The sequence below is a fragment of the Candoia aspera genome, chromosome 1 (genome assembly GCF_035149785.1).
Source record: "Candoia aspera isolate rCanAsp1 chromosome 1, rCanAsp1.hap2, whole genome shotgun sequence".
Classification (NCBI taxonomy): Eukaryota; Metazoa; Chordata; class Lepidosauria; order Squamata; family Boidae; genus Candoia; species Candoia aspera.
In genome coordinates this window covers 232,866,276-232,881,109 of record NC_086153.1, presented here as the reverse complement: position 1 = coordinate 232,881,109, position 14,834 = coordinate 232,866,276, and the positions used below count along the sequence as shown (strand labels likewise).

At 42.3% G+C, this 14,834-nt stretch overlaps 1 protein-coding gene across 1 annotated transcript; it reads left to right on the top strand.

The window, feature by feature from the left end:
• Positions 1-1,530: 1,530 nt before the first annotated feature.
• Positions 1,531-2,472, top strand: LOC134489968 (olfactory receptor 9G4-like). The gene has a single exon (XM_063292845.1). It carries the CDS (start codon positions 1,531-1,533, stop codon positions 2,470-2,472), a length of 942 nt encoding a protein of 313 aa, XP_063148915.1.
• The last annotated feature ends 12,362 nt before the right edge of the window (positions 2,473-14,834 follow it).

Sequence of the window (14,834 nt, the reverse complement as noted above, 5' to 3'; positions counted from 1 at the left end):
TGTGAATGCGGCAGGGCTTGGGGTGGCTGCTGCCAGGTGGGGGAGGGTGGGGGAGGGTGTGAGAGTGACCAGGGGTGCACAAGTGGCTAAGGAGGCACAGCAGAAGTGTAGCGAGACCCAGAATGGGTGCATGAGGGTGCCTAAGTGGCCAGAGGGGTGCGCAAGTGGCCAGGGAGGTGCAGCGCAAATGCAGCAATGCTTGAGGAGGGTGGTTGAGGGGGTGTGGGTGGCTCGTGAGGTGAGAGCGCAGAGGAGCAGGGGGAGGGGCTGGGGAAATACTGTAGGATTTCTCTCCATGAGAATCAATGCCTCTGCTTGCAATGAAACTTAGTACAATCACGCAAGCAAGGTCAAAAACTGAGCAGAAAAGAGAACAAGCGCTCCTAAGTTCTACGGAACATCCTCGTTTCTGTGCTGCATAAAGCCATTTCCGAATGTCGTAGGGCCTTCCTAACAAGGCCCTTCTCCTCTGGACCTGGGGCCATTAATTTCCCAAGCCTCGCCTTTTTTACTATTTTCCCAGAACCTGGGTGGACGGAGGGATTCCTGGCAGAAGAGCTTTCCGGTGGAATCAGGGAGAGGCTTGTCAAAGGCCTCAGCTGACTGACAATATTTTAGTATCGTTCTTCCAGTTGACAAAGCTTGCAATCAAGGGGGCTGGCTAGCAGGAAAATTCTCTCCCCCTGACCCTCAAAGCTGATCCACAACACTTACTAAGGATTCTAGCAAGCTGCAGTGATAAGTATGGAGAAAGTAATCCAAAAAGAGCAGGGGAATACATGCAGCGGTATGCTAGTAAATTCCTCACAGCTAGGCCTGCTGGCTCCATTGCCACTGCTGCACCATGCTGCTAGCTGCCAAACTACTGATTCGTTCACGAGGCATTGCAGCTTAGCTCCACTTTCAATCAGCTCACAAATGCCAGAAAATTTATGAATCGGCTCTCATGAACTGGTGCAAGCTACCTCCAGCTCACTACTGAACGTATACCTCCTTTGCCCTGCATCTCATTTAAAAAAGGAAATGTGTCCCTCAAGTCCAGGTTGACTCTTGGTGCCTCCATGAGCAGGTCCATGCAGTTTTCCTGGCAAATATGTAGAAGTGATCTGCTATTACCTGTCCTAGGAGGTTTCTCCAACTTCACAGTCCGGCCTTCTTCATGGTCTTCCATCCAGTTTCTCTTCATCCTCAACCCTCTTAACAGTCTGAGTCCCCATAGGCATAGTCAAGTACTGCATTATGAGATCTATCTTCAGAAAGGTTTGGGAAAGCACACGGAATGCACCTATTGTAATTATGGGCTAATATTCTCATTTTCTTGTGAAGCCTGCATCCCATAAATATTTATAGAATGTTTAAAAACTAGAAGCAAAGTCAGTTTGGGGGGAAATTAGTAACAGCATATCAAATATGTCAGAGTGTTTTCAACACGTCCTTCAAAATCATAGCATGAATTCTTTATTCAGGGCCCAAAACTGCAAAACTCTTTACTTCTTTTTCCTCTATAAACAGATTATGCTTATGAAAACAATGGAAGTGGAAGGCAATCGGACATTGGTTACTGATTTTGTCCTGGTTGGGTTTACAACAGACCCATTTCTACGCATAATTTTCTTTGTGCTGTTCTTGGCCTCCTACACCCTAACACTGACAGGGAACCTGGGCCTCATGGCTCTGATCTACCTAGACTCCCGCTTGCACACACCCATGTACTTTTTTGTGGGTAACCTTTCCTTTCTGGATATCTGGTACTCCTCAGTGTACACTCCTCGCATCTTGTCTGACTGTGTGTCCAGGAACAAGCACATGTCCCTTGCTGGTTGTGCAGCCCAGTTCTTCTTCTCTGCTGGATTGGCTTTCAGCGAATGCTTCCTACTGGCCTTCATGGCCTATGACCGCTTTGTGGCCATCTGCAACCCACTCTGTTACATCACTGCCATGCCCAAGAAGCTCTGTGTCCAGCTGGTGGTAGGATCCTATATAGCTGGCTTTGCCAATGCCATTGTGCACACTAGTAACACCTTCCGCCTACGCTTCTGTGGGAATAATATCATCAACCACTATTTTTGTGATGTGGCACCACTTGTGAAGTTGGCCTGTGATGATACACGAGTATATGAAGTCATACTGAGCGCTGTAGTTGGTTGTAGTATGCTAGCAACTATAGCTGTCATTGTGAGCTCCTACATTGGTATCATGGCAGCCATAGTCCATATCCATTCATCCGCGGGAAGACGCAAAGCCTTCTTCACTTGTTCAGCTCACCTGGTGTCAGTCACCCTCTACTATGGTTCCATTCTTATAATGTATTCCACACCCAACTCTCAACACACTCCAAATTCAGACAAGGCAAATGCACTGTTCTATACAGTAGTCAACCCTCTGGTCAATCCTTTCATTTACAGCTTACGCAACAAAGATGTGAAGGCAGCCTTCAAGAAAGTCTGGGGGAGATTCCTAGCACACAGATGAATGACACTGATACACTCTTTGTTCAGGTTAGATTGCAGATGTGCAAATTAACCTCTTCTCTAGTATCGGTCTTCTTTCCTTCCTTCCTTCAGTATATATCTGAGGATGTATGTAAAGAGCAAGGAAGATAACTTTGACAGAAGTATGCAAGCTCGGTTGCCAAGGTGACAAAGGCAACACATGTTTAAGTCCAGAACATCCAGATGACCTTCAGAAGCAGCTCAGAGAGACAGCTCCCTAATTCACTGAACTATAAGGAGAAGGAGGAAATACAAAACAATCAGACTTGCGTGATTCTCTTCTTATAGCCAATCTCAATAAAAGTAGTTTTAACCTACTTGTAGAGTTGATTTTTTTGTCTGGTCTATCTAGTGGGGCTGATATCATTCTTGCAAGTCTCCTACTCTCCATTAACAGAGATGGAAGATCTCAGCTTTATTACTGGAGATCGCCTCCAATCCTCAGTGCACACCACTATCCACCGAACACCGTGCTGCAGCACTGTTGCAACAGCAACAAGTGGATTCAGATAGTCCTTGATTTACCATCCTTCGCTCAGCACCCATTCCAAGTTATGACAGTGCTGAACGAATGGTGGTTACAACTGGTCCTCAGAGTTCTGGCCATCCCAGCACCCCCATGGTCACATGATCCTGATCTGGGCACTTGGCAACCCGTTTGCACTTATGACCAGTTGCCAAGCACCAGTTGCCAGCAATCATGTGATCGCCATTTGCAACCTTCCCTGCTGACTCCCCCACGGAGTCAATGGGGAAGCTGGCAGGAAAGGTCACAAGTCACTGGGGTAAGTCTCCCCTACTTGCACATCCTCCCCGACCCATGCTGCGCACCCACGCACCCTCCCCAACCCACATGACACCTCTTGTGCAGCCATGGCCTCTCGTGCCCCCCCACACCCCCCACACGCTCCCTGACCCGCATGGTGCCTCTCACGCACTTCCGTGCACCCTCATACACCCTCCCTGACCCACGCTGTCCCTCTCGTGCACCCTCACACTCTCTCATGCACCCTCCCCTACAGCCTGTGCACCCCCTCACTCCCTCCCCCACCCGGCAGAAGCCCCTTACCTGCCTGCCAGCCTGGGACTTGCAACTTCCTGCCGGCTTCCCCAGTGCGTTTGGTTGTGGGAAGCCAGCAGGAAGTTGCCTCGCCTAACGACCACGGGATTTGGTTAACGATGGCAACTGGGCATGCAGGGATTGCCATTGCTAAGTGATGTGGTCATGCTTTATGACCGCATCACTTCGTGACGGGAATTCCAGTCCCAATTCTTGTCATAAGTCAAAGACTACCTGTATATAAATATCCAACATACAAAATGCCATGATGCAACTAACTGAACAGTTGCGTCAGAATTTACCTCAGCCAGCAGTGGCACAGCAGCACAGCAGCCTGCAGCATGGCTGATATTTCTGTTCTCTCATGGGAGTTTGCCACGGAAATATGGAGGACACCAAGACAAGACAAGACACCAAGAAACCTAAGATCCCAGGTTGATGCAGAGCCCATCAAGTGGTTTGTTTGTTCGTTTGTTTGTTTGTTTGTTTATTAAATGTTGCCACCACCCATCTCCCCCCAGCGGGGGACTCTGGGCGGTTTACAACAGAGATAAAAGCATTAAAATACCATAAATAAATACAAATACAAATATAACATTGAGCATAAATACAGTATCAAATCCAGATGACAGTATAGCTGGAATATCACTCACATGTGTCAAAAGGGGCCATTTTAGGGCGCTCGGGTTTGTTTGAATTGTATTGTTGCTGCCAGGGATTGGGGTGTAGTGAGTTTTGTACTTGGGGTTTTATTTTCGTAAGCCTCCTGGAGTCACCGTGAGTTGGAAGGCCATATACATTTTTTAAATAATAAATAAATAAGATGCTCTCATCTTTGATGGAGTTAAATGTCTGAAACTAAATCCACATATTTATATCAAAAATTTAAGATTATCAAAGTGATATTAATTATCTCATGGATTAAAGAATTAGAATATCCAATAGTGACATATCAATGGTTACAGGTCTTTAAAAATGTCAGTGTTGTTTTTAATTCAGTATTAAAATCGATTCATCAAAATATTTCACTTTTGAGTATATTGGACACTTGAAATCAACCCAGAGTTTTCACTCAAGGCACAAATGACCAGGTGCAAATTATCCTACTTCAGACATATTATGTGAAGACCCAGCTCCCTAGAGAAGGCTCTAATGCTGGGAAAGGTGGAAGGAAAAAGATTAGGATGACCAGCAGCAAGGTGGATGGACTTACCTGTAGTCGCTATTAGAAGATCTAAGAGACCAGGTAAGGGACAGATCGTCATGGAAAAAATCTATCTACGTAGTTCTTAGGAGTTAAAAACCACTTGATGGCACATAATCAATCAATCAATCAATCAATCATATTGGACACCCAAAAGAATACATTTGAAAGGATGAGGATCAGATTATTCAGTTGGTGATGAAAAAATTTGAGGGGGTCATTGACTCATATGATTTGGTCTTGTGAATAATTGGCCTATTTTTGAAAAAATATATTAACATCAATAAGTAGATTTATGGGGAAATCTTTTAAGGTTAATGTTATATTGAATTATGACCCAGAATTTTGGAATAGGATTACTTTTGAGATATTATGGTTATATTGGGCATGAGGTATTGCTGAGAGAATTATTTTTGAGAAACTGAAAAACTGGTATTGTTTCTAATTTCAAGGACTGGTTTCGAGACATGTATGACTTGTTGAGGTTTTCCTACTAACAGATTAAGACTGCTATATGTGCCTAATCATTTTGGCCAGGTGAAGGGGTTGTATTAGATTGTCTCCTCTCACGTGCTTCATGCAAATTAGCCTGGGGGAGGAATCCTGCCCGGACTTGTTCTTCACTTCCTCTTTTTCTCTCTGCTGGAAATGTAGCTCAGCAAGGCTTGCTCCAAAGGGAGCTAAGTCCTTTAAATGTTTTGTTTTTGTTTTTGCTTTCTGTAAATAAATTATTTTTATAGAAATGCTTGGTGTGTGACTTTTTTGACCTCTCCTGGGCTAAAGGCTTTCCCAGCATCTGCCAACAGGTTATGGGCCCAGTAAACAACGCAGTAAAACCCAGAGAGAAAAGAGAGGTCAGCTCCACACCTCATGCACAATTTAAAGGCAGGTAGCAAAGACCTGTGAAGATTTTCTTTGGAGCCACCTGGAGATTTTCCAGCAACTGCCGGTCTGCAGGACAAAGAAGCTAGCTGAGGTGACTTGCAAAAGAAGGAAGAAGCCATGGCTACCTCCCAGCCCTCAGTGATGCCTCTGGAGCGCCTATCAGAGACCAACTATTTGAATTGGGCCCTGAAGATGGAGATGTATCTTCGCAGAGAGAATCTTTGGCTGCCAATTGGTGAGCAAAACCCCCAAAATCCCAGTGCTGAATGGCTGAGACAGGATGAGCGGGCTAGAGCCACCATTATCTTGGGAGTTGAGGACAATCAGCTAGTCCACGTGCGAGGCATGCAGTCTGCAAAGCAACTTTGGGACGCTTTGAGAGACTTATATGTAAAGGCAACAGCAGGGAGTAAAGTTACTCTGACGAAAAAGCTGTACAGAGCCTACCTTGCAGAAGGAGATAGCCTTCCTGAGCACCTGCATTATATTCAGCAGCTGTTTGTTGAGTTGCAGGAGAGAGGAATGGAATTTACACCTCTCACAAAATCCTACATCCTCCTGTCCTCACTAAATGCAACGTGGGACACGCTGATTTGTACCCTGGAGGCTATGCCTGAAACAGACCTCACCCCATCGTATGTTACACAGCGCTTACTCGCTGAATGGGAGAAGAGAGAGGAAAGATCCCCCCCCATCTCTTCTGGAAAGCTGCAAGACCAGAAAATGAGGGAAAAGAAGGGAAAGGAACCTGAGGCCACAGCGCTAGCCAGCCAGCGATGCTTCACTTGTGGTTCAGCTGGACATTTGCAAAGAGACTGTGCCATGAGACCCAAGAGTAGAAAGACAGAGCAGAAGAACACAAGGGCAACACAGAAGAAGGCTCTTCAGACAACCCAAATTGCACAGGTTGCTGAGAAGGGTAATTCTGATGTATGGGTGTTAGATTCTGGGGCCAGTTGTCATTTATGTAATTGTAAAAGCTCTTTTGTGTCACTGTCTAAAACTGAAAGACAAAGTGTATCTTTGGCTGATGGGTCTGTGACCAAAATTATGGGACAAGGTGACTTGTATTTATCCTGCTTAGGAGAAACTGTAAAAGGTGTGTTGTATGTGCCAAATTTACAATCAAACCTTTTATCTGTGGCACAATTGGCTGCAACAGGGTATATCATAACATTTAAGAAAAATGGTTGTGAGATACGTAAACATGGGAAATTGTGTGCTACTGGTATGTTAAAAGACTCCTTGTACATTGTGCAAAATGCAAGGAAGCCAAGCTGCAAGGCTGCAGTTGGCAACACACCATATCATGACCAATGTGTACACCTGATGCACAGGAGATTTGGTCATGCTAATTTCAAGTATATAGCACAAATGCCACAGCTGTGTGCTGACCTAAAGATAAAACCCTGTGATAAGTACTTAGACTGTGTAGTTTGCAAAGAATGCAAAACACTAAAAGCTCCTGTGAGTAAGCACAGTGACAGAGTTACAACTAGACCTTTGGAAATTGTACACTCTGATATTATTGGTCCTTTTGCTCCAAGTCTTGGACAAGCAAGGTATGCAATGACCATCATTGATGATTTCTCAAGATACACATTTATCTACATCTTAAAACATAAAGATGAGGCATTTGAGAAATTTAAAGGTTTTGTGACATGGGCAAATGGAAAATTCCCTAGGCCTGTATCTGCACTCCAATGTGATAGAGGAGGAGAATACCTTTCTCACAAATTCAGAAGGTTCCTAGTGGAAAAAGGGATAGAACAAATTCTTTCTAACCCGTACACCCCTCAGCAAAATGGTGTTGCTGAAAGAAAGGGCAGGACCTTGCAAAATGCGATGGAATGCATGTTAAAAGATTCACGATTATGTTTTAAGTTCTGGGGAGAGGCAATATCGACTGCCACTTATGTTCAGAACAGGTTGTATAACTCTATGATTCAGGACACTCCATTCCATTTGTTTTATGGTGTGAAACCAAAGGTAAGCCATCTTAGAGTGTTTGGTAGCACTGCATGGGTTCACATTCCAAAACAGCAGAGAAGGAAAGGAGGCCCCACAACAAAGAAAGCCATCTTTGTTGGCTATGAACAAAGCCAGAGGAGCTACAGGTTCATAATGGGAGAGAAATTAATAATTAGCAAAAGCGCTTCTTTTGCTGAACAAAACTGGGGGAGATTAAATTCTAGCTCTCCAGTTGAACTGACCACCACAAGAGAACAGCAAGGACTTGCTGATGGTGATTTTTTGCCTGATGAGGACATTAAGCCAGAAAAGCAAACTGAAGATCTGTCTGATGAGATAGATGCTTCTCAGGAAAGTGAAAGGAGTCAAAATTTAAGCCCTGTATTACCTCGCAGATCTCAGAGGAGTAATAAAGGCGTTCCTCCATCACGTTTTCAGGCTGAAACAGTAAAGGCTTTTCACATATTCACAGAACCTGAGTCTTTAGAACAAGTGAATGCTTTACCACCTGAGATTGCACAAAATTGGCATTCTGCCATGCAACAGGAATTAGCATCCTTGAAAGAAAATAAAACATGGAAACTGGTAAATCTACCTCCCAATGAACGCTGTCTGGGTTGTAGGTGGGTTTTCAAACTGAAAAGGGATGCTGATGGCAAAATCCAAAAATATAAAGCAAGGTTGGTTGCAAAAGGGTTCACTCAAAGGAAAGATTTAGACTTTGACAAGACTTTTGCACCAGTTACTAAAGGTGAATCAATTAGATTACTGTTAAAAGTTGCTGCACTCAAGGGAATGTCAGTTAACCACTATGACATTCAAACTGCATTTCTCTGTGGTGATTTAGACCACAGATTATACATGCAGCAACCCCCTGGCTATGAAAAAGGGGAGAATCTAGTCTGTGAACTGCAGAAGTCAATCTATGGGTTAAAACAAGCTGCTAGATCCTGGAACCAAAAAGTAGATGAAAAACTGCAGAATTTTGGTTTTGAAAAAGGAAAAGCAGATCCCTGTGTATATATGAAGAAGGACAAACAAGGCTGTATGTATCTGTGCATTTATGTTGATGATTTGCTGCTATTCACATCAACAGAAAAACAAAGGCTTGATTTTGAAGCCTGCATGAAAAGCCATTTCATATTAAAAAGCCTTGGAGTTGTGACCAATTACCTAGGTTTGGAAGTACACAGAGACAAGGATGGTAGCTTTCTGTTAAACCAACGTAGTAAAATTCAAAAGCTCCTAGAAGATTTTAATATGCAAGACTGTAAACCAGTCTCTACTCCGATGATAATAGATTTTCAGAAAGATACAGGAGAAACTCAATTAACTGAGGCAGAGAACTATAGATCTGCAATTGGAAGTTTACTGTACATTGCAAATCATTCTCGCCCAGATATCTCAAATTCTGTGGCCATTTTAAGTAGACAGGTAGAGAAGCCTACATCTACTGGAAAAGCAGCATTGAAGAGGTTAATGAGGTATTTGCAAGGAACAAAGAATTATTGCCTGATGCTAAATGCCTCTGGAACTGAGAAATTGCAGGCTTTTGCCGATTCTGATTGGGGAGCAGATGTCAGTGACAGAAAATCCACTTCTGGGATTTTAATTCAATTTGCTGGATCTAGCTTAGGCTGGCATTCTAGAAAACAAACACTTGTTGCTCTTTCCACTGCAGAAGCAGAGTTTTATTCTCTAACACAAACCTGTAATGAGGTTACATGGTTTAAACATTTGTTAAAAGACATAGGCATGGAAGTGAACCAGCCTATAACTGTTTATGAGGATAATCAAGCTTGCATTGCTATGGCAAAATCTGAAGCCTGCAGAAGTAGAACAAAACATATCGATATTAGATATCAATATATCAAAGATATGATAAGCAAAGGAGAAATAATGTTAAAATATTGTGAATCAAAAGACATGATTGCTGATATTTTAACCAAACCTCTTCCTGTACCAAGACACACAGAGTTGTCAGAGAAGATTGGTTTGCAACTTAATCTATAGTGTAAAAGGAGTGTTGAGGTTTTCCTACTAACAGATTAAGACTGCTATATGTGCCTAATCATTTTGGCCAGGTGAAGGGGTTGTATTAGATTGTCTCCTCTCACGTGCTTCATGCAAATTAGCCTGGGGGAGGAATCCTGCCCGGACTTGTTCTTCACTTCCTCTTTTTCTCTCTGCTGGAAATGTAGCTCAGCAAGGCTTGCTCCAAAGGGAGCTAAGTCCTTTAAATGTTTTGTTTTTGTTTTTGCTTTCTGTAAATAAATTATTTTTATAGAAATGCTTGGTGTGTGACTTTTTTGACCTCTCCTGGGCTAAAGGCTTTCCCAGCATCTGCCAACATGACTTTCTAAAAAGGCAATGTTACCTGTTAATGTAAAAACGACACAATATATTTATTTCTGGCATATATTTCATGACATTTTATAATAGTATTATTTATTATTAATTTAGATTTAGATATGTTTTTGCATATTCATTAATATTTGATAGATACATAGTATCTATAGTTAGTGATTACTTTTTGTCTTTTTGTCTTTTTTCTGTTTACATTTCTATTTTCTCTTGTTTTCTTTATTATTTTCTTCTTGTTCTTTTTCAGTAAAACTTATCAATATAAATAAATAAATACTTTTATTATGAATAATGTTATTATTATTATTATTATTAATAATAAAAGTCTGACCAAGATCAAACAGATATTTTAGAGGGGTTTTTTTTTAAGAAAAAGCCTTGAGACAAGTGATGTTTGCAGCTGAACTTCTAAGTGCCCTTAAAGTGGAAGTTGATTGTTCACCTGGAGAACTCAGATAGCCTTAGGGAATGGTGGTTTTTTTTTCCACTTTCTTTTCTTAGATTACCCTCCCTTTGGAAGAGTTAGAAAAAACTTTTGGCATAATAGTAATATTCCCTCTTCAAATTGTCAAGAGAAACAACTTCATCTAAGTGCTTCCACAGGGAACTGAGATTGTCTAATTTGAGGGAGTGATGTGGACAACTTAATCAGGAAAAAACAAAACTCCCACATAGGCCAATCTGTTGGCTTGTCCAAAGAGTCTTAGCAGGAAAATGTACTCGGCTTCATTCAGGTAAGTTTGGAGCCTCTGGGCATAATTTAGGGAGATGCCCCCTAAGCTTCTATTATTCCTGCAGCTAGGACTTGATCAATCCGCACACGGCCCTTCTTGTCATATGATTGTCAAGGTTTCCAGAGCCAGGCTCCCACCCATCTAACCCCGTCTTTCTGCTAGAAGAAGTTCCAAGGTGTTCAGAAGTGGTTACTTGTCTGACTTCTGTTTTCCTGTAAAAGCATGTCCATGCATCACGTGCATGGTGGCCAGTTTCTTCTCACTTTCTCTAAAAGAAAGCAGGAATTAATCCTACCACTGACAAGGGCCTTAGAATGAGAGATAGAAGACAAAGTTCAGGTGTATCTCTGAGAACAAGACAGGGAGAGCTTTTCACAACACTTCCTTGAAATGGTTAATTACCTAAACCGCTGGCCTCCATGAAGTGGAAAGAGAACTGTTCGCACCTCTCAGGAACGGGGATAGTAGCCTGGATGTAAGCAGAAGATGGCAACCCCCTGATGAGATGAGTCTCAGGAAGAACATGGGCTTGGCTGAAAACATGCAGTTGCACAAGGGGGGTGAGAGCAGATCTTTTCTGCTGCTCCACTGGCTGGAAATGTGGTCACTGAATGGCACCAGGGAGGGGTGTGGACATGCTCTTTGGGCCACAAGAAAGGTATGTCAGAGAAGGAAGCAGTTTATACAACAACATTGAACACCCACCCCTGAGGCTTCTTGTGCTAAAATGGTGTGTTTTCAAGGATAGCTTGAATGGCAGTCAGAGTGGAGCAGCCAACTTCAGGTAGACAGTTTGGGACTCTCATTAAAAGGGAGAAAATCTTTCTGCTTCTTTCTTTTTCTCACCCTTGGGTGGGGGGATTCTGTTTGGATTTTTTACTTGTGGTGTGCCTGGTTTTGCTGATGAAATTTGGAGATATATATGAAATATGCATTTCAATCATAAACTTTGGGGACAATCACAGAGAACAACTAAAGCAGTGTTGGAATAAATGTAGTTTCATGAAGTTTCTTGCACAAAGAGCACTGCATGACCATGAACTCAAGTTACAGCCCAGGTGCTTAGGAAAGCTAGAGGATTGTATGTCTCAGAAAAGCCTCAGATACCATAGGAACTGTTCAGACGGTCTTAATATCTGCAAAGGATTTCAAGGGTCCAGGAAGACAAGAAGCTTTTCAACAAATTTCATCATCATATCAGATAATTTGGAGAGCAGGACATTTTAGGGATTATAGGAAAGACAGCGATTTAGGCATGGGGTGGCTCACACTAATTAATGAATTTGAATGCATGAAGCATTTAAGATGTAAAAGGCCGAATGCTGAAGGTATCATGGAACAAAGTAGCGAATTTCAGCTGCACAGTATCTTACTAGAATGCAGATGTTAAATATGACAGCTGGTATTGCTCTGGTTTTGTGAAATTCACTGATTCTATCTTTCCCAACCTGGTGCTTACTCTGTGTATTAGGATCAGACAGCCCAAGGCTTCACTGTCTGCTATTTTGAACTACTGCAATTCTCTTCCGGCTGATTGTTTTGAGGGCAGAAAAAGTTCATTCACTGACCTTGCATCTTTAATACCAGGCATTCTCTTTCAGAGCTGTCCTATACCCACGTATTTGGAACTAATTCCCATTGGATTCAATATGGGACTTACAGTATGCCTAAGAACATAACTTTATAAACTCCATCCCTCCATGTGCCCCTATCCGTTCTTTAACAAAAGGTGGCTCAAAACATCGGCATGGTATCAACGAAATTGGCATTCATGTCAACAACAAAAATAAAGGGACAAAATTTAGTTTGTGGACAATTTGCCTCCACACCTTTTATTGCCTCGAACTTTAATGCACCATTCAGTAAGTGATATAAAAGAAAGAACATACAAGTATAGCAAACTAGAACAAAAGAAAACAATCCTGGGAATTGTTTAGATATTTGGATATACTGGGGGTGCAGGGAGTGACCAGATTAAGAACGCTTGGTTGAAGTATTTGATTCTTCAACAATAGAAAGGTAACAGTGCAACAACAGAACATTAACTGAATGAGATTGTTGCTTATGAAATAGAGCCGATGTTGTATATAAAGCTTCGCTGATGTATGAAGGTCCAAATGTCGTTAATAGTGATATTGGCAGTGAATTGGAAGGTGTTTGATGATGGAACACGGATGGCAAGGTTGACTCTGTGGAATCTAATCCTAATGTTGCCAAACCAGATTAAGGGGAGGAGAGTCATGAGCCAAAAAGCAAAGGCTGAGAATAGGGACTGGGAGCATCTTCACATATTAATTTGATGCAAGTTGCCCATTTGGTGAGTGCACCTTCCTCGGATGAGCTAATTATGTAGAACATGGATGGGTGACCTTCATCCTTCCAATCTGAGACTTCGTTAGTCCATAACCGGCATGGAATAGACTGCTAGGGTGCCAGATTGTTACGATTAATGCAGTAATCCAGGTTCACATCCTGCTGCTCAGTTATGAAGTTCACTGACTTATACTTAATTTTGTCACATTCACTTAGCCTGTCATATCTTACAAGGTTGTGGTAAAAAGGAATGGGGAGAAAACAGTTGTGCTGTCTTGATCTGATTGGAAAGAATTTAATTCAACATATAATTTAAATAAAATAAGAATTCCCAGTTAGTACAATGATCAGTGCAGATTCATTTATGCAAAAGCAGATATTATCAAAATGCATTTTAAGGTCTTGGGAATCTAGACATAAATTCCTAGTAAAATTTTTTTTTAGGAAGATATGCTTATCTGCTTAAGAATGTACACAACATAGGCATCAGATCCTTGCCAATTATGGGGAACTGTTCCTTCTGGTGCTCATGGTATTCAGTTTTTTTGCAACATTTAAAATAATTGGACCAGTTTAGAGGCATTTTTGGCTCTGTTTCCAAAGCCTAAAGCTAAAGTTATAAGGCTGACAAGTGCACTTTATTTCTCCTCTTCAACAGTTACAGTTTTTCCATTCTTCCAGAACAGTCTATTCGTGGCATGCCTTGTGAGATGCTGATACAAGTGTAGATGAGATCAAAGGGTTATGCATCATTTTTCACTTTTTGTTTTTTACAGACTGAAAATACATCAATGTTTATGAAATTTATATGCACAAAACTGGGCCTTTGGACCTGACCAGGTATTTATCCATGCCCCATTCCTCATTCAGCAGTGGGAGGCCCTGCCAAATCTGGTGTTCTCCAGACAAATGACAGTGGCCACATCTTGCCTGGAGCCCAAACTCTAAATAGTTTTATGCCTCCCCTCCTGACCATGAAGCCAACCTCTTGCCTATACTTTGTTGCCGCAAAAGTGCCTCTAGGCTTCGTTGTTCCTTTGGCCATTGTGGAAGTGATCAAGAGACTTTCTTCTCCATCTCAATCTGACAAAACCTACTAGCATGATTTTGTTTATCTTAACTTGAGATGCTACGTACTGGATCATTGCAACCCCTCATCTTTTCCTTTCTGTTTTCCTTTGTGGCCCCTACGAAAATAAGCTTTTAAAATATTGGGATGGTTGACTATACTGATTTAAAAGTGATTTTATAACACGGACGATGGAAGGCCGTGATGTGTCTCTGAAGCCCAGAAATGGTGGAAGCCCTCCGGCTTCGGGTGCAGAACATGGACTTCGTATTCCCTTGAGGTCCAAGCTCTGCTCTCATCTTCCTGCCCAAAGGAGAGTTTGATTTTCTCCTTTGTCCCCCTTGGGCCTTTCTCTGCTCAGGATAGCTGGTCTGTTCTCAGCCACTTGCGCTCTTCACACAGGCATGGTTAGACTTGCTTCACCAAGGGAAGCCCTTCCTCAGCAGAGCTGGGGATCCAGGCACTGAGGCAGGGGTCCTATCGCAGTCCTCAACACAGTCCCCTCCCTGCACCTCTGCAGCTGCTTTCTTGTTTACACTCTGAGCCATTTAACTCTTTCTACAAACATGCTAAATTTCAATCCCTCACCCTCCCATTTACAGTTGCATTTGTCTACATGAAAATTGTTGCCTATACTCACCAAAAAATTCAGTTGGATCAGGTCAGTCTGGTAGTGCCACATAAAGAGACCTCCCTTTGGATAATTTTGGCAAAAAACATGGAGTGCAAATTCAAACATGCA

Excerpts from the sequence above, each read along its gene's own strand:
- LOC134489968 (XM_063292845.1), top strand. The coding sequence starts at position 1,531 with ATGGAAGTGGAAGGCAATCGGACATTGGTTACTGATTTTGTCCTGGTT.